Below are 21,941 nucleotides of genomic sequence, written 5' to 3' on the forward strand. Positions count from 1 at the left end.
ACAAGAATAAATATATGTACTTCTCTTATGGTTTTATCTTCTGTTTGACTTTGTGATTTCACAATGTCAGGATTTGGAGTTTTGGAGTTTTTGACTTCACTTGCTTCCTGTAGTTTGTCAGTGATATCACTTGATGTAGAAGTCAGCTCTTCAACAGAGTCCATCTGTTTGTGAAAATTAAAACCCAATTGTACCAGGAGCCGAAGGGTCCATGTCTCCCCCACCAACTTTTTCAGTGAGAGAGAGAGAGGAAGACAGATACAGAGAGAGAGACAGAGAGAGAGAGGATAGAGGAAGGAGAGAGAGAGAGAGAGAAAACAGAGAGATAGAGAGAAAGAGAAATAGAAGAGGAAAAAGGAGAGAAGGGAAGAGATGGGGTGGAGAGAGGAGAGAGGGAGAGGCAAGAGAAAAAGAGAGAGAGGAGAGAGAGGAGAGAGAGAGAGAAGAGAGAAAGGAGAGAAAAAGAGAGAGAGACAGACAGAGAGAGGATGAAGACAGAATGAGAAGGAGGGGATGAAAGGGGTCTTTGTTTTCAGATAGGAGATTATTAAGATTATTATTTTAAGGGAGGGAAAAAGAAATTGAAAGGGGGGGTAGAGGGGAGAGGAGAAAAGGAAGGGAGAGAGAGAAAGAGAAAGAGGGAAGGGAAAGGGGGAGAAAGGAAGAGAGGAGACAGAGAGAGGAGGAGAGAGGGGAGAGAGAAGAGAAGAGAGAAAAGGGAGAGAAAAGAGAGCAAGAGAAGAAAAGAGAAAGAAAGGGGGGAAAGAGAGGGGATAGAGAGAGAGAGAGGGGAGAAAGGCAAGAGAGAAGAGAGAGAGAGGGAGAAGAGAGAGAGAGAGGGAAAGACAGAGAAAAAGAGAGAGAAAGAAAAGAAGGGGGGGAAAGAAAGGGGGGAGAGGAAGGGGAAGAAATGGGGGAGAGAAAGAAGAAAAAGGAGGGGAGGGAAGGAGGAAAAAGTAAGGATTGAGAAAAGGGAAAAAAGGGAAGAATGGAAGAGAGAGAGAGGGAGAGAGAGAGGGGAAAAGAAGGAAAGAGAAGAGAAGAAACAGAGAGAGAGAGGGAAGGAAGAGGAGGGGAGAGAAGAGAGAGAAAAGAGAAAGAGAGGCAAAAAAAAGAAGAAGGAGAAAAGAGAGAGGAAGGAGGAAAAAGAGGAAGGAAGAGAGGGGGGAAGAAAGAGAAAAGGGAGAGAGAAGGGGAGAGATGGGGAGAAGGGGAGAAAGAGAAAGAGGAAAGAAGAGAAAAAAGAAGGAGAAGAGAGAGAAAGAGAGGAGGAAAGAAGAATGAAATGGGGGAAAAGGGGAAAAGGGGAAAGGAGGGGAAGGGGGAGAGGGGGGGGAAGGAAAAAAGGAGGAAAGAAAATAGAAAAGAGGAGGAGAGAGGAGAGAGAAAAAGGGGGGGGGAAGAAAGAGGAGAGAGAGAGAAAGGAGAAGAGGAAAAAGAGAGGGAAAAAAAAACGAGAAAGAAAAAAGGGGAGGGGAGAGAAAAAAAGGGGGAAAAGGAGGAAAAAAAAGAGGGAGAAAAGAACAAGAAAAAAAGAAGAAAGGAGAAAAAAGGGAGGAGAAAGGGAAGAAAGGAAAGGGAAAAAGAAGAAGAGGGGGGGGGAGGAAAGAAAGGAAAGGAGGGAAAGAAAAAGGGGGAGAGGAGGGAAGAAGAGAGAAGGAGTGAAGGAAAGAGAAGAAGAAAGGACTTCAAAGAGAAAAAAAGGGGGAAAAATTAAAAGGGAGGGGGGAAGAAGGGGGAGAAGGGAGGGAGAAAGGAGGGAAGAAGGGAAAAGAGAAGAGAGATAAGAAGAGAGGGGGAGAGAGAGAGAGAGAGAAAAAAGAGAAGGGGAAGAGGAAAAAAGAGGGGAGGGAAGAGAGAGAGGAAGAGAGGAAGAAAAGAGAAAAGGGAAAAGAAGAGAAGAGGAGAAAGAGAGAGAGGGAGAGAGGGAAGGAAGAGGAAGGGAGAGAGAGAAGAGAGAAGAGAAAGAGAGAAGAGAGAAAGGAAAAGAGAGAGAGAGAGAGAAAGAGAGGAAGGAGGAAAAGAAGAAAAAGGAGAGAAGAAAAAGAGAGAGGAGGGAGAAGAGGGAAAGGAGAAGAAAAAAGAGATGGGGAGGAAAAGAAAGGGGGAAGAAAGAGAAAGGGAGAAGGGGGGAGGGGAAAAGAAAAGAGAGAAGAGAGGAGAGGGGGAAGGAGAGAGAGAGAAAGGAGAGAAAGAGAGGGGAAGAGAGAAGAAAGAAAAGGGAGAAAAAGAGAGAGAGAAAGAAGGGAGAGGGGAAAAAGAAGAGGGGGGGAGGAAAAAAAGGGGGGAAAGGGAGGGGGGGAAGGGGGGAAAGGGAGGGGAAAAGGGGAAAAAGGGGGGAAAAAAAGGGAAGAAGGGGGAGGGAAAAAGAAGAAGAAAGAAGAGGAAGAGAAGAAAAGAGAGAGAGGGAAGAGAGAAAGAGAGAGAAGGGGAAGAGAGGAGAGAGAAAGAAAGAGAAAGAAAAAGAAGAGGGAGAAGAGAGAGGAAAAAGGGAGAAGAAAGAAGGGGAGAATGTTTAAGGAAAAGGGGAAAGAAAAGGAAGGAGGGGGGGAGAGAGGAAGAAAAGGAAGAAAGAAAAAAAGAAGAGAAAAGGAAAAGAACGGTAGGGTTCTTATGGAAAAGGGAAAAAAAGGGAGGGAGATTTCAAATGGGGGGGAATTTTGGGAAAAGAAGGAGGGAGGGAGGAAAAAGAAGGGAAGAGGAATCAAAGATGGAGAAGGAAGAGAGGAAGAGAAAGGAAGAAGGGAGGGGAAAAAAGGAAAAAAAGAAGGAACAAGAGAGGAGGGGAAGGGGGGAGAGAAAAGGAAAAGGAAAAAAGGAAAAGAGGAAGAAGAGAGGGGAGAAAAAAAAAAAGGAGAGAGAGGGGGAGAGGGAGAGGAGGGAGGAGGAGAGAAGAAGAAAGAGGGAGAAAAGGAAAAAGAGATAAGAGAAGAAGAAAGGGAGAGAAAAAGAGAGAAGAAAAAAGGAGAGGAAGAGAGAAAGAGAAGAGAAGAAAGAGAGAAGGAAAAGAGGGAAGGAGAGGGGGAAAAAGAGAGAAGAAAAAGGGGGGGGAAAGGGGGAAAGAGGGAAGGAAAAAAAGGAAAAAGGAGAAAAAAGGAGGAAAGGGGAGAGGGAAGGGGGGGGGAGAGAGGGGAGAGAGAGAGAGAGAGAAAAGGAGAAAAGAGAGAGAGGAAGAGAGAGGAAAGAGAAAGAGAGAGGGAGAGGAGGAAAAAGGGGAAGAGGGAGGGAGAAGGGATGGGAAAAAGAGAAAGGAGAGAAGAAAGAGGGGGAAAAAGAAGAGAAAGGGAGAGGGAGGGGGGAGAAGAGAAAGGGAGAAAAGAGAGGGAAAGGAAGAGGGGGAGAGAAGAAAGAAAGAGGAGGGAAAGAAAAGGGAGAGCAAGAGAGAGAGGGGAAAGAGATAAAGAGAGAAAAAAGAAGAAGGAAAGGAGAAGAAGGAGAAGAAAAAGAAAGGGAGAAAGGAAAGAGAGAAGGAAAGGAGAAGAAAAGAAAAGGAAAAAGAAGGGAAAAGAGGGGAAAGAGGGAGGAGAAAAGGAAAGGGAGGGGAGGAAAAAGAAGGGGGAAAAAAAGAAAAAGGGGGAGAGAGAGAGGGGGGGGAGGGAGAGAGGAGAGGGAGAAAAAGAAAAGAAAGAGAGAGAGAGAGGAGAGAAAAAGAAGGAGGGAGAAGAAAAAAGAGGGGAAAGAGAGAAAAAAGGGGACAAAAGAGGGGAGAAGGGGGAGAAGAGGTGGGGGGAGAGGGGAGAGGGAAAAAAAGAAAAGGAAAAAAAAAGGAAGGGAGGGAAGGAGGAAAAGAGAAAGAAGGGGGGAAAGGGAGGGGAAAGGAAAAAAAAGGGGGGGGAAGGGAAGGAGGGGGGGAGTTAAAAAGAAAACAAGAAAGAGAAAAGAAAAAGAAGGGAGCAAAGGGAGGAAGAGGAGAAAAAAAAAAAAGGGGAAAAAAAAAGGAAGGAGGAAAAAAAAGAAAGAAGGAAAGGGAAAGAGGGGGGGAGAAAGGAAGGGAGGGGGAGAAGGGAGAGGAGGAAAGAGTAAAGGAAAAGGGGAAGAAGGAAGAAAAAGAAGGGGGGGAAAAAAAGGGAGAGGGAGGAGAGAGGAAAAGAAAAAAGGGGGAAAAGAAGAGGAAGGAAAAAAGGAGGGGGTACTCTCCCCCAAAAGGGAGGAAGGAAAGGAGAGAGGAAAAAAGGAAAGGAGAAGAAAGAAAGGGGAGAAAGAGGAAAAAAGGAAGAGAGGGGGAAGCAAGAGAAAAAAGGGGGGAAAAGAAAGGGGAGGAAAAGAAAGGGGGGAGAGAAAAGAAAAAAAGAGGGGAGAGGAAAGGAGAGAGAGAGGAGAAGGGAGGAAAGAGAGAGAAAGAAGAAAAGAGAAAGGGGAGAAAGGGAGAAAAAAAGAAAGGAGAGAGAGAGAAAAAAGGAAAAGGGAGGAAGAGGAAAGAGAGAGAGAGAAAAGGAGAGAGGAAAAAAGGGGGGGGGGGGGAAAGAAGGGGAGGAAAAAAGGGGGGGAGAGGAAAGGAAAAGGGGGAAAGGGAACTGGGGAGGAAAGTCACATGGAGAGAGAGGAGAAGGAGAGAGAAGGGAGAGAAAGAAGAGGAGAGGGGGGGGAAGAAAAGGAGAAAGAGGAAGGGAGAAGAAAGAGGAAGAGAGGGAAAGGAAAGAGAGAGGAAGAAGAAGAAAAAGGAAGGAGAGAGAGAGGAGAGAGAGAAAAGGGGAGGGAGGAAGAAAGACACAGAGAGGGAAAGGACAGGACACAGAGAGGATGAAAGACAGAAATGGATAAAATGAAATGTCTTTGTTTTCATAAGAGAAAGGTAAGAAAAAAGAAAGAGAGAAAAGGAAGAAAAAGGAGGGATTATTGAGAAAAGGGGAGGAAGAGAGGGAAAGGGAGAAAGGGAGAAGAGGAGAGAGAGAGGGAGAGAGGGAGGGAAAGGAGAGAGAGAGATCAAGAGGAGAAAAAAGAAGAAAGAAAGAAGAAAAGAAGGAGGGGAGGGGGGGGAAGGGGGGAGGAAGAAAAAGACAGGGAAAAAAGGGGGAAAGGAAAAGGAAAAAAAAAAAGGAAAGAAGGGAAGGGGGAAGGGAAGGGGAAGGAAAGAAAAGAAAAGAGAAAAGGGAGAAAAAAAGGGGAAAAAGGAAAAAAAAAAGAAGGCAAGGAGAGAGAGAAAGGAAGGAAAAGGGGGGGGAAGGAAAGGGGAAAGGGAAAGGGGAGAAGAGAAGGGAAACGGGAAAGAAGGGGAAGAAAGGGGGGGGGGGGAAAAGAGAAAGAGAAAGAAGGAAGAGAAGGTAGAGAAAGGAGAGGGGAAGACACAGAGAGGATGAAAGACAGGGAAAAGAAGGGGGATGTATAAAAAATGAAAGGAATAGAGGTCTTTGTTTTTATATCTATTATTATTATTATTTTATTTTATTTCCTTGTAATATTAGGTCCGCTGATAGCAGGGAGATGGAGAGAGAGAGAGAGAGAGAGAGAGAGAGAGAGAGAGAGAGAGAGAGAGAGAGAGAGAGAGAGAGAGAGACAGAGAGAGAGAGAGATTATATTGTGTAGCTTTTTAATTTTTATCTACATAACCCATGGGTTGTTTAATTATAAAAAAAAGGGGGCTGGGAATTTTAAATTTTAAGTGTTAATATCACAAGAATAAAAATATGTACTTCTCTTATGGTTTTATCTTCTGTTTGACTTTGTGATTTCACAATGTCAGGATTTGGAGTTTTGGAGTTTTTGACTTCACTTGCTTCCTGTAGTTTGTCAGTGATATCACTTGATGCAGAAGTCAGCTCGTCAACAGAGTCCATCTGTTTGTAAAAATTAAAACCCATTAATTAATATATCATATTAGAAACAGAAAAAGACAATTAAAAAATAATACATTTTATTTTGAATCACTTGTAGTTTGTTTGCATCAAAAAGGAACCGATTGATAATTTAACTCTACAACGAACAAACATTCTGAGAGTACTGCTAACGCATACATGCATGTCCCCTATTGGGTCCAACAAAGTTCAAATTCAAGGGCCATATGTCAAAAATGGGTAAATCACCATGAAAGTCAAGCTTGATAGGTACAGTATATGATAAAACTATACACCAAATTTCAGCTCAATATCTTCTAAGTTCAAGGGCCATAACTCTGTCACAAATTGATAAATCATCATGAAGGAAAGAAATGGTTTATTTAACGACGCACTCAACACATTGTATTTACGGTTATATGGTGTCATGCAGACATAACGTTAAGGACCACACAGACATTGAAGGAGGAAACCTGCTGTCGCCACTTCATGGACTACTCATTTCAATTAGCAGCAAGGGATCTTTTATATGCACCATCCCATAGACAGGATAGCACATACCACGGCCTTTGATGTACCAGTCATGGTGAAACTGGCTGGAGCCAAAAATAGCCCAATGGGCCTACTGACGGGGATCGATCCCAAACCGACCGCGCATTAAAGGAAGGACAATCAAGGCATTTGACCTGGTATGCATATTCAACGATATATAATGCACATTATTGCTTAATATCAACAAGTATAAATGTATAGTTAATTAATAAAACAGTTAAATGTGACGGCTATTATATATAACGGGCACAGCCATTTTGTACCATCCCAGTGAATATGCCCTCTAGCGAGCTGGTGGTTACGTAATACCTAACGTGTCACGTCAGGAATTAGTCTTCGAACTGAAGAAACAAAACATACCTGATTTTTGTGGATGCATCGCAATATTCTGTAATAATAGTCATCCCAGTAAGCCAGCAAAAATTATATACTATTTTTAATACAAAATAAACCACCACTGTCAAAGTGTTGAAATAACTGTATTATGGTTTGTACATAAATTAACCCACATACTGAAATAATAATCGGAGTGTTTTCTTAGTTAATTGGTATTTTCTTTCCGTGGCCTGTACCCGTGGTTCATGATTGGCAGGTGTCTATTTAGACGGTCCCCAAACACTAAAAAGATGTGCCTCTTTTATGAAGATCACAGGGTATTGTGTGTTAACCGCACGGACACCCCTCTAATCGTAACTGATCAGCCGTCCTGCTTTATTACTGTAAGTAATTCTGTAAAACCCTTGATTAAGTAGACTTTCCCATTAAAATCACAAAACTGACCAATTACGTAGTCCTAAAGAAAAGAAAATTATCACTTGGGTATCGTGAGTGGTCGTTTTTGCTCGAATGTAGCATACCAATAGGCCTAATAATATGCACTTTTTTTCTTTGGATTTTCAAAAAAAGAAAAATACTATAACTCCATTTCGTTGTATTGATGCAAACTGAAATATATTTAGTAAAATAGTTTATTATACTACCAAGTCATTTATGTTGTTTTACAAGTCAGGTTGATGAAAGCGAAACGCCTTGTCGTAAGTTAGAGCATTTGTTTACACTGTGCATAGAGCAGATGGACGGAGCTGACATCACTTCGCCCTAAGTTATACCACCGGACGTCACAAAAACAAAACAAAACGGCTGCCCCCAGTTAGCAGGAATAATCATGTTTTTTTATTAACTCTAAAATTACGTGTTTTTCATTTGTTAAAGTGTCAGTACATGTATGTGTTGGTGGTCCGGGTATGCATCTTTCCAACATGTAAATCTCTTGTTTGAGTTTACTCTACCTTTAAGCGAGCGCTTTACCACAGGGCTACATTCCGCCTCCTAAATCATCATGAAAGTCAAACAGTACATGATAAAACTACCATATACACAAAATTTCAGCTTCAGCTCAATATCTGGAGGCATTGCAAAACAAAAGTCTGGTAAAAAATGTTGGTACTTCCTAAATACAAGGGTTATAACTCTGTCAAAAATGGGTAAATTGCCAAGAAAGTTAAAAATTATCTATAACAATTGCCATTAAAATTCAAAATTATTTTTTATCTGTAACAATAAATGATAAAGCTACACCTATATTGTAGCTCAGCATCTCGAAGCATTGCCAAAAAAAGGCTGCAAAACTATGTGTGGGACAGATGGACCAATAGTCCCCTTCGGTTGGATTAATAAAATTAAAATTCATATAAAAATATATAAAGTTTTAAACTTATACATGTACCAACTCAAGTTTGGTTGAAATAAAAAAAGCTCCATCAAATTTAAATTAAAAAAAATACTTCTAATTTAAATTTAAAAAAACAGCTTTAATACTGAAAAATATGCTGTAGTGTTTAAAAACTAGCTAGGGTCTGTCCCTTCAACTCCATTCATTACAGAGTAACATGCCAATTCATTGGTTCCATTTTGACACAACTGGACTATAAGATTCAATTTGATTGGCTTGACTGATATAAAAAAATTTAAAAATAAAACAAGCATTCTGAGAGTACTGCTAAACAATATATGTCCCCAGGCCTAACATATTTTCATATCTGCTACATTCAAGAGCCATAACTCTTTTTAAAAAAAGTATAAATCGTAACAAAAGTTAAACTCTATCTATAACAGATCTAATAAGGCTATATAAAATATTGCAAAAAACAAAAGAGTCCAGAAATGTTTTTCATGTCACCTAAGTTCAAGGGCCATAACTCTGTCAAAAATGGGTAAATCACCATGAAAGGCAAACTTGATCTATAACAGAACATGATAAAGCTAAGCACAAACTTTTAGCTCAATATCTCAAGTCAGGAAAACTATATGTGGGACAAACGGACAGACAGACAGACGACAGATAAAAGGACGGAGATGAAACCTATAGTCCTCTCCAGTTGGACAGGTAGGGGACTAATAAGTCATAACACCAAGGCCCGTGCTTTTAAAACTTAAAGTCTAGACTTTAATAAAGTCCAGACTTTAACGTTATGCTATTTGAATGGCGTTGCCATGACGTTAAAGTCTGGACTTTATTAAAGTCGAGACTTTAAGGTTTATAAGCATGGGGCCAGAAGCATAAAAATATATACTTCTTTTGTAGCTTTGTCTGTCGATTTCACTGTGTCAGGATTAGATATCCAATCAGTGTCTTTGACTTCACTGGCTTCCTGTTGTTCCTCATTGATATCAGTTGATGTACAAGTCACTTCTTTTCCAGAATTAATTTCTTCCTAAATTTAACAAGAGTACCGGTGAGGTACATGATACGCCCGTCAGGAGTTTGATGGAAAACCATATCTATATTAATGAATATGTTACAGGTATGATTCAATTCTAATTATGTGAAATGTTTGCAATGGGATGGATGGACAGTTTGTTTTAGACCAACTACTGATGATACTGTATCCACTGGAGAAGATGCTGTCTGATTAATGAAGTTATTGCTCTTTTTTAGAAAGGGAAATTTTGTTTAGCATGGTGACACATTTATATTGGCAGAGAAACAGTTTATGTATGTAATGTTAACAAAACAGAACCGCAAAGAAATTAGCCAGACAAGGATTTACTGTTATGTGCAGAAGACTGTGAAAAGTAGGTCACAATGACCTAGTAATAGTACGCGACATACCGCCATCCCAAGCTGTTCCTACATGTGAGGTTTGATGGTCCTGTATGCATCTGTATGCAAGATATGGTCTGGACAAGAAAAAGTTAACAGACGGACATACGGACGGACAGACTTCTGTTTAAATCAACAACTAAAAATTGTTTCACACAAAAGACATTTAAATATAAATTCTTGACGTTTTTCAATAACAATATTTTGGTGGGACAAGCACATTTCAGATAGAACAAGTCAAAATGGACAGTCACTGATCCTCGAAAACATGTTAAGAGTTATTGCAGTGTTATACTTAAGTCTCGGATAAATGCACCTCACTGCCAACAGTGAGGCATCTTTTATGTGCACATAGATAGATATCACAGTTGACTCTTGACATACGAGCCTTGAGGCACTGGTTGCGACTCAAAAAATGTCCACCAAATAACAAGAGATGATATCAAAATATTGATATATTTCACAATGTTTGGAAGGAGCAGGTAGGTTAAAAATCCTTTTTCAAATTCCTTTTCATGCAAATTACCTCACCTTTTTTTAAATATGTCGCTTTTAAACTTTGAACAGTGCTTTCATTCAGTTTTTTACCCAGATAAACTGTAAATTTGCTAGCTGCTTTTGTTGCTCTGTCATCAACTGCATAACAGGCAAACTTGACCCAAGTTTCTTCGTCATATATAGCCCGTAATCACCCCATTTACATTTTCGAAGAACACGGTTTGTTCTGCAGATGGACATTATTTAGGATTTGGTAAACCAGCTAATTTTGGTTTCAGCAACAACATTTTACAAGTTTATCAATGCAGATACAATTTCAAATGAATGTACTGCAGTACTACAAGTACTATACTCATCTTTACACTAAATGTTCTACCAGTTGGCCAATCACAAACCAGTACAAACGAGTGTTTTGATGGCGATAATTATTGTTTAAATCAAACTTGAGCTATCATTGCTTCTTCAGAATTAGTTTTATTTTCGGGTTCAGTTTTTATAACAATTTTGAGAATTATGAAAAAGCGCACCTGATAAGCGTCTAGCATAAGCTTATTGATCTGTAAACAATAAACATCTTGATAGCTTGATAGTCGGTAAGAGAGCTAGATGGACATTTGGACAGTTATCACACTCTCTAACCGTCAGAGAACAATCTATATCAATACTGTGCAATCTCTGCCTACCAAACGGTAGTCAAAGATTACTAGTCTAAATTCTAATACAACAACAATCCTATGTTTGACATTAAACTCCTCTACATCGATCATTACCATGATAAAAAAAAAATCACATATTAATCACTAATACACACACTACAGGAAGAAACCCGACAGCTAGCACCCCCTTTCAATAATGTTCCGGCTAAATATATAGTTGCTGACTGGAACAGATGTAAGTGCAGGAAATTGTGTAGGGGTTCTAGACTGTGGTGAACAGAGTTTCGGGGGGGGGGGGGGGGGGGGGTTGGGTCAAAGTCCCTAAAAAATATATTTAAACAAAGTGAATTTGTTTGGAATGGGAGGAAATGCCCAAAAATTCCCCTCTACACATGCACCTGTGGAACAGGAGAAATTACAAGAGCATAGCTGCTACCATTAATTTTATTTTAAACAAGTTGTTTCAAACGTATTTAACAAGTAAAAGCAAGTTGGATACATTTTTAAACAAGTTGTAAATAAATCATATCTACTTAATGGACATTCTATTTCTTACACATCCAAAACAAATCCAGGTTTCTAATAAATTTAAATTATTTTCCCAACTAAAACCGACTTATAGCCTTTGTGCTTGTATCTATAATGTATCTGACACAGAACAATCAATTTCAGGTTAACTTATACATCACAGAGCTATAGATTTTAATTGTGCTTTTATAATTGGATAGTATACAAATGGATATCACCTAGGAGCAGCCAGTCGTGTGTCCTTAAATTGATAACACATGTGTGTTATATCAATAATAACGAAAGATGTTCGAACCAACGTGTGTGTAAGAAACTGAAATTAAATAGTTTTTTTATGCTGGCAGTTTCTTTTTATAGAATCTTGCTTTTAAACGTTATTCCAACATACCAATACATGTAAATTGAGTCTGAGATTGAATATCTGCATATCATATTACTAAAACATTCTATTTCAATGCAACAACCAGTTACAGAGCAGTAATAGACAATATACTTCTGTTTTGTCTGCTGTTTGACTTTGTGATTTCACTGTGTCAGGATTTGATATCAGATCAGAGTCTTCACTGGCTTTTTGTTGTTTCTCAGTAATATCGGAGTCAATCTGTTCCTAAAAAAAATTTTAAACTTTACTTTGTACATATATATCAGCTACTGAAAACTATGCAAAGTACATGACAATGAATCTATTTGTTTTTTCAAAGACTGTGTATCAATATGTTCATAAAAATATAAAGGACACATGATAAAAAATTACATCAAGTCAAAACTAAGTACAATTACAAGTATTTATGATCATTTATTTACATTTACATATGCATCATTCATTTGATTCATACACACACACACACACACACACACACACACATATATATACACACACACACACACACATACACACACATACACACACACACATATACACATACACGCACACACACACATATACACACACACATACACACAAACACACACACATACACATACATATACCTATACATATACCTATACATATACACATATATATATATATACCTCAATGTGGTCATTATACTTCATGTTGTGGTGTTGTTAAACATTCATTCTTTGCAATATATAAAGGATATATTACAGGAGTGTCCATGACAGAGAATGTTTACAACATGAGTAGCTAAATTATCATAATTATTTCCCAAGCGAGAGTGACAAAAATGTAATAATTTAGACGCCCATGTCATAAACATCTTCTGTCATGGACACAGATGTACATGTAATATTCTGTTCATTTCATTTCAATTATTTTCGTGCTTATATCTAATTAAGGTTCAAGCATGCTGTCCTGGGCACACACCTCAGCTATCTGGGCTGTCCGTCCAGGATAGTAGGTTAGTTGTTAGTTGGTTAGTGGTTAGTGAGAGAGAGAAGAGGGTGCAGTGGTCTTACACCTACCCGTGAACCCGTCAGAACTCGCTTTGGGTTAGAGCCGGTACCGGGCTGTGAACCCTGCACCTACCAGCCTGTAGTCTGATAGCTTAACCACTGCACCACCGAGGCCGGTTTCTTTCCATTACCATAGAATTGTCCTGCTAAATATAACACTCCAGTCAATGTTTACAAACTAACAACGTTTCATTGCCAGTGGAGTAATTTAAATTGAGGACCTGATTACAACCCATTCTAAAGTGACATAGTGATACACTCAAGTAAAGAGTATTTAAATGTGTCAACTGCTGTAAATGGTAACCCATGTATATCTTAAAAAGCATACATGTATGAATTTTTGATGAAGTTTAACTGTATTAATTAGTAACAAGGAAAGAGTAAACAGTTCAGCTGTGCTCAGCAAGCTTTTTTCTAGGTCAAGTTACAGAAACACAATAATATTGTTTGCAACCATGGGTTTTGATTGTGGATAGAAGTTAATGGTGAAGGTTTCCCCCATGTGTCACAACTCCTAAGGAAACAGGAGTGGACAAACTCTGAATTAGATTTGTTCACAGCTATGGATTTATGTGTGACTGTGAAACAGGATGTATGTGGAGGTGACACAGTGCACGTGTTTTGTGTGCATGTGACTGTGAAACAGGATGTATGTAGAGGTGACACAGTGCACATGTTTTGTGTGCATGTGACTGTGAAACAGGATGTGGAGATGACACAGTGCACGTTTTGTGTGCATGTGACTGTGAAACAGGATGTGGAGGTGACACAGTGCACATGTTTTGAGTGCATGTGACTCTTTAATAGGATGTGGAGGTGACACAGTGCACATGTTGTGTGTGCATGTGACTGTGAAACAGGATGTGGAGGTGACACAGTGCACATATTTTGTGTGCATGTGACTGTGAAACAGGATGTGGAGGTGACACAGTGCAGTGTTTTGTGTGCATGTGACTGTTAAACAGGATGTGGAGGTCACACAGTGCACGTGTTTTGCATGTGATTGTGAAACAGGATGTGGAGGTGACACAGTGCAGTGTGTTTTTGCTCTGTGATGTGGTAGTATTTCTTTATGCTTTGGATGTTCCAGTGTCCTGATCTCTGCATTATTTCAGTGAATGGGACCTTATAAATGTTTCATTAAACTAAATTTAAGATAAATATTTGTCATTACAGCATGTCAACAGCTGATGATCATGCAGCTTACATGCACTCATAGTAAAATTGATACACATGTAAATGAAGAAACTTGTCCCTGTAAAATGTCATATTAGCCACTCAGAGAGAGAGACACATGTACTAGCTCTTATATGACAGGCAATTGTTAAACAACAATGTCAACAGGATGTACAATTTAATTATGAAATAAAGAGAGAAATCGTATAATAAATATGAACTTTGTTATTCCTGTCAAAGAGTATGAAAATAACTGAAGGGTCATATTGACTGGATGAAGCAAATGCATCCAGTTTGTGCTAAAAAAAACATTTAAATGCAGTAAAATACACTTATAATGAACATGCTTAGAACAAACTACTGCACAGAACGAACTGATCGAAAGTCCTGTTTTATCTCCCTGTACATTAAAAACCAACTTGTACAACTGTGTACAACGAACTACTGTTATAATGAACTATACATGTAACTATAATCCTCCCGTCTGGTTCATTATAACAGTAATTTACTGAACTTTATAGTTTCAACGAGAGCGTCTAGACTGTATGTGTGCAATGTGTACGTTTGCAAAATGCATGCAGCCAGCCTTGATGAAATAATCGTATGTGGTGTATATGTTCAAAACGCAAGCCGCAGATGCATCAGATGCAACAGTGGGACGGCCGGCACTCACCGGATCCAGTTTATATGAGCCTCAATGTATGATATTGCACTCACTGTTTCAGTTGTATCCTGAATCTTTACGGAATTGCTTTTCTGTTCAGTAATCCTACAACAGAAAATTGTATACCATCTATAATTAATGCACCTAGGCACATGTGCAGGAATTATGCAACAGTGGTCTAGATTGGTGAGTGAAGTTTCAAAGGGGGAGGGGGGGGCAAGTCGAGGGGGGAGGCAAGTTATTCATGTCCCTCTGGATTTTTTTTTTATTTTTTTTAAACCGAAACCCAGCTCTGCATATGCGCCTGACACCTGTGTGGTCCGACTCTAAATAAACATTTTGAATATCAAGCAATTAACCTTAATTTTATTTCACACCTACAGCACCATTTCTGGAGTGATCTTCAGCTCCTGTTGATTTTGCACATAGTGCACACTAAATTTATACGAACCATCTATAATAATGTGCAAGTTTGTTTCTAGATAACAAACACATTAATGGCTACCTGCTCATTATTTCAATTTCAGTCCTAAATACAACAGAGATCCTTAATAAACCTTATACATGTACTTACTATACGGTGGGGCCGGACATAGCCAGTGGTAAAGCGCTAACATAATGCATGGTCAGACTGGGATCAATTTCCGTTGGTTCAACTTGGTTGTTCAATGTATTGGGCAGTTTTTCATTCCAGCCAGTGCAGCATGACTAAAATATCAAAAGCCATGGTATGTGCTATCCTGCCTGTGAGATGGTGCTTATGAAAGATATCCCTTGCTAATGGAAAAATGTAGCTCTAAAACTATATGTAAAAATTACCAAATGTTTGACATCAAATGATTAATCAATGTGCTCTAGTGGAGATGTTAAACAAACAAAACTTTTAACTTTTATTATACAGTGTTTAAATCGCTCAAATTAATTTTCATACATGCTCAAACATTCTGAAATCTTGAATATGTTAAAACCCAAATAATATTGGACTATAGATCCATTTTTTCTACAGAGTACGGTACATGTGTATGTGTATGTTTATTTGTATATACTTACACTGATGGTGTTCCAAAATGAGTTTCGGCATTCATCGCTACATCTTTTTCAGCCAGTCTTATTTCAAGCATATCAAGTTCTAAACCATGGACAACATATTGCAAAAATAGTTTTTCCAGACCACCAGTGTCAATAGCTTGCTTTATTTCATAAAACTGTTCAAAAGAAGATACAGACAGTGTTAGTGTTAGTTCTGGAGTTACTTCCACCACTGTCGCATTTAGTTTTGCTTCAAACAATGTATTCAGAGTAGTTATGTCTTTTAAAAACTCGTACACTGCCTCTTGGTTTTTAAGTTTTTCTTCAGGACCATTTGCGTGGATAAGAAATGGATTGAGAATGACATCAAAACCTGAAGAATAACAAATGTAATGAGAGTTATATGAAACCACATAATAATATAAACCAAAGGCACAATTAAAAGCTATATTACCATATATTGCTGTATATTAACCAAATTTTTAAGTTTTCAAATACCATCCTGGGAAGAAGATTCCATGCACCAGTAATAAAGTGCTCGCTTGATTCGCGTTCAGTTTGGGATCAATCCCCGTCAGTGGGCCTATTGGGCTATATCTAGTTCCAGCCAGTGCACCATGACTGGTATATCAAAGTCTGTGGTATGTGCTATCCTGTCTGTGGGATGGTGCATATAAAAGATCCCTTGCTACTAATGGAAAAATGTAGCAGGTTTCATCTCTAAGACTATATTGGAATTAGCCTTGTGTGTGATGTTTTGTTAGTATCTTAATTCTGTATCGATCTTCCATTATTTCTTAAACGTTGTTGCAGATACAAATAATTTTCATAAAAACTGCTAACCAGATGAAAATGATACTATTATTTTTGTTATGCCATTGTAATTTAGTTTTTTACATTTTACTGGCAGCACTGGACACCCATCCACCCCAAGTAGCACACTGTCAGTTCAGTCATGTGACTTGTTGCTTGCTCGAGGCAGGATTTAACTCAGCACTGGACACCCATCTACCCCAAGTAGCAGACTGTCAGTTCAATCATGTGACTTGTTGCTTGCTCGAGGCAGGATTCAACTCAGCACTGGACACCCATCTACCCCAAGTAGCAGACTGTCAGTTCAGTCATGTGACTTGTTGCTTGCTCGAGGCGGGATTCAACTCAGCACTGGACACCCATCTACCCCAAGTAGCAGACTGTCAGTTCAGTCATGTGACTTGTTGCTTGCTCGAGGCGGGATTCAACTCAGCACTGGACACCCATCTACCCCAAGTAGCAGACTGTCAGTTCAGTCATGTGACTTGTTGCTTGCTCGAGGCGGGATTCAACTCAGTCGGTTGAGTGCTCACTTGAGGTGCTTGTGTCGCAGAATTGAACCATTTCGGTGGATCCATTCAACTGATTGGGTTTTTTCTCATTCCAACCAGTGCACAACAACTGGTCAAAGGCCGTAGTGTGTGCTTTCCTGTCTGTGGCAAAGTGCATATAAAAGATCCCTTGCTGCATTAGGAAAAAATGTAGCGGGTTTCCTCTGATGACTATGTGTCAAAATTACCAAATGTTTGACATCCAACAGCTGATGATTAATTAATCAATGTGCTCTAGTGGTGTCATTAAACAAAACAAACTTTGTTGCCTGATTTTTTTGTCTAGAACATACCTTTGGGACAATAACTTGATAATGAAGAAAAGATAAAAATTACTATTGATTTTTTAACATAATTTTAAACAACATTAACTATGGTAGCTAAAACATTGCAAAAATTAGACAAACCCACAAATATAATATACTTACCTTTTGCATATGAACATTATTTTATGTATGAAAAAAAAAGTGAAACTATATGAGTAAAAGTTATAAACTTCTAGGCCTACCCCCTCAATGTGGGTTTTGTCCAAAATATAACTCAGATGAATTCAATATGAGTTTGAAACACAGCTTCACGTAAGTAAACTATGTACAGTTACTGTAATATCCACACATTTTACAACAAAATTTAACAGCAAATGAAAATTATTGTTTTAGTATATCCAGTATTATACAACAAATCATCTTCAAAATACAGTACTGACAAATTTTCCATTTGCTTCACTCCTATGTCAGTGATGTTATGTCACACACAAAAATATTATCGTCAACATCCCTAACTGCGTTATGCTTCCAACTCTGTTAACTTTGTTTTCTCGTGCACGGTTCGCACAATCAACATCCGATTTGTTGTCATCGGCATCAGGGTTCTCACGGACCCAGAGACCTGGGTCTCTGGCGCAGCGATCAAGGATGGGACGCACAATATTGCATAAATGTGCGTCCCTGTGGACGCAGTATATTTTTATTTTTATTTAACTTCAATATGTTTTTGTTTTTTTAATCTAAATTTACTGTAATTGGTGAAATATTAATAATAGTCACCAATTATGTTTTGTTATATCGATCTGGTTGAAGATACTTGTTGCTATAATTACAAACAAAAGTTTAATACATCAAATTTTAGTGTGTGGACTGAATTAGTAACCTTGATAGAATGGTGAAATTTTATTTTAGCTTTTTTTTTTCTTCAGATGTTGGTAAGGTGGTAGTGAAAATATTTTGTATGTGGGACATTCTGTATAGAATATATAAATACATATGTATTTGAGTTCTTTTGTGTCATGATTAGTTGAATATATATGAGTTACCTGGTATTTGTTTTTATATTTTATTATACATTTTAATTTTTTTTATTCATGTTCATGTACTTTTTATTACGACATAGGCTAAACCCATTTAAATGTCAATGTTTTTTGTGTTGTCAGTTATACAATTCACTTGATATTTTATTGGATATATCAATTCATCTTCAAATGTGGACTCTCCTACATTCCTAATGGACTCTCAAAATATAAGGTCATGAGTCCATGGACTCTCAATATTTTTGAATGAATGAGAACCCTGTTCATTTATAAGGTTTTTCTTCATAGTTCAGGAACATTTTCATTAACCATAAAGTTCAGACAAGTAAGTATCTAAATACCAAACTTTACAAACCCCTAAAACCATTAATTTTACTAAGTCGTTTTTGTTTATTCCTTAAAATTACCAATATCCAGTCCACATGACTCGTAGAAATCGACTTAAAATGGAGAAAGATGAATTAACATTCGATGCATGTCACATGACCTAACACGTACCAGATGAACAAGGCCAAAGCATTTAATTTTTACAATTTTTAAGACCCCTGTTGTTAGAATTTGTTTTCAATTATTATATTCGATCTGCAAAATATATTGTTTCATGTAGTTGCCTTAAAAATGGAAAATGACGAACCACACATGCGCAGTATGATACTTTTTGCAAATGCATGCGCCTGAACGCAGTTAGAAACGTTGCACCTTTTCCTGTTTACCAGAGGGTGTTTCACTTTTATTTATTAGAATCGATTTGTTTTACATCCACATTGTTGATTTTTTACGTTACTTGACTGCAATCTATTTTGTTTCATATATGGTAGAATGGTATGTAGAATAGTATTTCCATAAATATCGTATTCATGTTTTTGTCGTTAGATGAACGCAGCTTGGGACGTCGATGGTACATCATGCCATTACTTATTACAAGCATTTTTACTGAACATGGTAAATTAAGATTCAGGAGACCACTAAAATTTACTAAGCAAAATAATTCATTATGCCTTTTTAAAGTAGTAGCCAGAGAAGAAAAAATACTGAGGCAAAAATTAACTCAGACCTGTAAAATAAATATCAGTGTCATGGGGAAAATAAAATAAAACTGGGGAAATTCCTAATTATGCCATTGATATCATGTAAACTAAAGTAAACATTTAATAATTAGTACTATTATATATATATATATATATCTATATATACAAAAGAATTTAAGGGTCAGACGATATTTTCGACATTATTTTCTGAATGTCAATTATATTAGCTAGACCATAATGTCACGCATGGTATTGTTCCATTTTGACGAAAGTGGATCTAAGCAACCCATAAATGAATTAAAATCCAATGTCATTGGCACTGTCGACTAGTTCTAATGGCGAAAACATGCTTACATTTGCACGTAAATTAGGGAGAAAGCGAAAGGTCTGCTAAGTGCCCATAACTTGCTTTTCACAAAGCACTTCATTTGCACGCTTTGCATGTGTATTACATGTTCCCAATGCTGAATTTCCGTATAATTGGAGCTTGCGTTCGTGTATGGTGCACACTCCAAATTCGACAATGGTACAACTTCAACTGACTATCGAAGATCGAGGAAGGGCTATTGCTTGGCTTCAGGATGGCAATAGGCAAAGAAATGTTGCTCTGAGACTTGGTGTCAGTCAGAGTGTCGTTGGCCGACTGTGGCAACGGTACCAAGCAACGAATTCTGTTCGAAATCGTCCACGTTCGGGAAGACCCCGAAGCACTACAAATAGAGAGGACCGCTACATCACCAATATGGCTCTACGTCAACGCACAACCACTGCACGCCGATTACGTGACAATCTGCGGACTGCGACTGGAACTCGAGTGTCTGATCAAACCATACGCAATCGTCTGAGAGCCAATAATCTACGCTGCCGTCACCAGGCTGTTCGACCACCACTCCTACCACGTCACAGAACGGCCAGACGTCACTGGTGCACGCTTCATCTGTGGTGGCAACGTGTTCAGTAGGGTCGAGTGATGTTCACTGATGACTCCAGTTCAACGACGGTCGGGTTCGTGTCTACAGACGTCCTGGGGAGCGCTTCGCTGACATTAACGTTAGACAACGTCACCGGTTCGGTGGTGGCAGCGTCATCTCTATCCACCACAGGACCCCCCTCTATGTGGTGGATGGCAATCTGAATGGAATCCGCTATCTGAATGAGATTATCCGGCCGTTGGTTCTCCCAGGCCTTCAGCAGATTGGCGGTGGGGCAGTTCTGCAGGATGACAATGCCAGACCCCACCGCACCAGGGTGGTAACGGACTTTCTCAGACAACAAGGTATCGCCAGGATGGATTGGCCAGCATATTCGCCTGACTTGGCCCCAATAGAGCACGCCTGGGACGAATTAGGCAGGAGAGTTCGGGATAACCATGCCCCTCCGGCCAACCTTCATGATCTGGGTCAACTTCTTATGGCAGAGTGGCAGGCCATTCCCCAAGAGTTCTTCAGACGTCTGATCAACAGCATGAGGCAACGATGTGTCGAGTGTATTCGCGCCAGGGGTGGATTCACACACTATTAAACGAATGTTGTAATGTGTAAAATCCATGTTTGACAACCTTCAACTTTGACAGCATGTCATGTGACTTTCTTGTATACAGTGACGTTTATTTGTGGTTTTTTGTAAATATGGAACAATAAAACAAAATTTGGTGTAGTTTACATCATCAATCTAATACACTCTGAAACTTACTTGGTTATAAATTTTTGACCCTTAAATTCTTTTGAGTAGTATATATATATATACATATATAAAAAATACTTACAAAATGGCTTTGCAACAGCATCTTCCTTATGCCTGCTGCTTGACGCCGCCATTGTAAACAATTTTCTCCAGCTAGATCATCTTGTCTGGTTACCTGTAAACATGTTAATTAAATATTTAAAGTAATATATATTATAAGTAGGTACATAAAGGAAATTAATTTACATAATTATTGTAAATAAAAACATTTTCTCATGAGTCCAATTGTCAGCAGCCAAATAAAACTCAAAGTTCAGTCAAATATGGTAGAAGAGTCCATTTACATATGAAGGGTGGATACAATTTTAATCAATTTTTAAAAAATCAAATGTGCATAAAACTTAATATTTATTATGGTAAAATAGGATATTTATTTTGTTTATTAATATGGAAACAAGTAATAGTTTCAACAAACTTTTGTAAAATTATTTAAACATTAAAATAACCTAATAAACGAAAAAGAGTGAAACATTAATACACTGGACAGTTTTGTCCCGAGTCAATTCAGCAGATTTGTTATTAGCATTTGAAAGAAATCAATGTAAAAGTAGATACAGCTGTTACCATTTGTTCTCAGGGAACTAAGACCGTGTTCCAAAGCACACATACATGTTACTATTTACATGGATGCAGGCTCCAATTTGTGATTTTTGTGATATTCATGAAGCAATCATGGTCTATGTGTGTTAATCAAATACACATAAAATTAATGGAGCATCAAACCTGTAACTCTTTTAAAGAAGCATACACTTTATAAATGTCAAGGTGGTGGCAGTGTTACCGATTCAAACCTGTAACTCTTTTAAAGAACCATACACTGTATAAATGTCAAGGTGGTGGCAGTGTTTCCGATTCAAACCTGTAACTCTTTTAAAGAAGCATACACTTTATAAATGTCAATGTGGTGGCAGTGTTTCCGATTCAAACCTGTAACTCTTTTAAAGAAGCATACACTCTATAAATGTCAACGTGGTGGCAGTGTTTCCGATTCAAACCTGTAACTCTTTTAAAGAAGCATATACTCTATAAATGTCAATGTGGTGGCAGTGTTTCCGATTCAAACCTGTAACTCTTTTAAAGAAGCATACACTCTATAAATGTCAATGT

The 21,941-nt window shown here is 38.5% G+C and overlaps 2 protein-coding genes across 2 annotated transcripts; one reads left to right on the forward strand and one right to left on the reverse strand.

Moving 5' to 3' along the window:
* Positions 1 to 372: 372 nt before the first annotated feature.
* LOC121379533 (octapeptide-repeat protein T2-like) lies at positions 373 to 10,700 on the forward strand (the record flags this gene model as incomplete). The annotated part of the gene is made up of 4 exons (XM_041508177.1): positions 373 to 400; positions 567 to 697; positions 8,658 to 8,687; positions 10,683 to 10,700. Coding segments are annotated over exons 1-4 (207 nt in total), but the record flags the coding sequence as incomplete, so codon positions are not given.
* A 4,707-nt stretch (positions 10,701 to 15,407) lies between these two features.
* On the reverse strand, positions 15,408 to 20,951 carry LOC121378584. Its single transcript, XM_041506831.1, has 2 exons — positions 20,857 to 20,951; positions 15,408 to 15,766 (listed from the first exon to the last, which is right to left on the reverse strand). The coding sequence occupies exons 1-2, from the start codon at positions 20,906 to 20,908 to the stop codon at positions 15,411 to 15,413; spliced, it is 408 nt and encodes a 135-aa protein (XP_041362765.1). The 5' UTR covers positions 20,909 to 20,951; the 3' UTR covers positions 15,408 to 15,410.
* Positions 20,952 to 21,941: the final 990 nt, after the last annotated feature.

Source organism: Gigantopelta aegis, chromosome 8 (genome assembly GCF_016097555.1).
Source record: "Gigantopelta aegis isolate Gae_Host chromosome 8, Gae_host_genome, whole genome shotgun sequence".
In the NCBI taxonomy this organism is placed as follows: Eukaryota; Metazoa; Mollusca; class Gastropoda; order Neomphalida; family Peltospiridae; genus Gigantopelta; species Gigantopelta aegis.

Coding starts and splice junctions, on each gene's coding strand:
- LOC121378584 (XM_041506831.1), bottom strand. CDS start 20,908: ATGGCGGCGTCAAGCAGCAGGCATAAGGAAGATGCTGTTGCAAAGCCA. Junction 15,767..20,856: donor TGCTGTTGCAAAGCCATTTT/GTAAGTATTTTT, acceptor GTTATTCTTCAG/GTTTTGATGTCATTCTCAAT.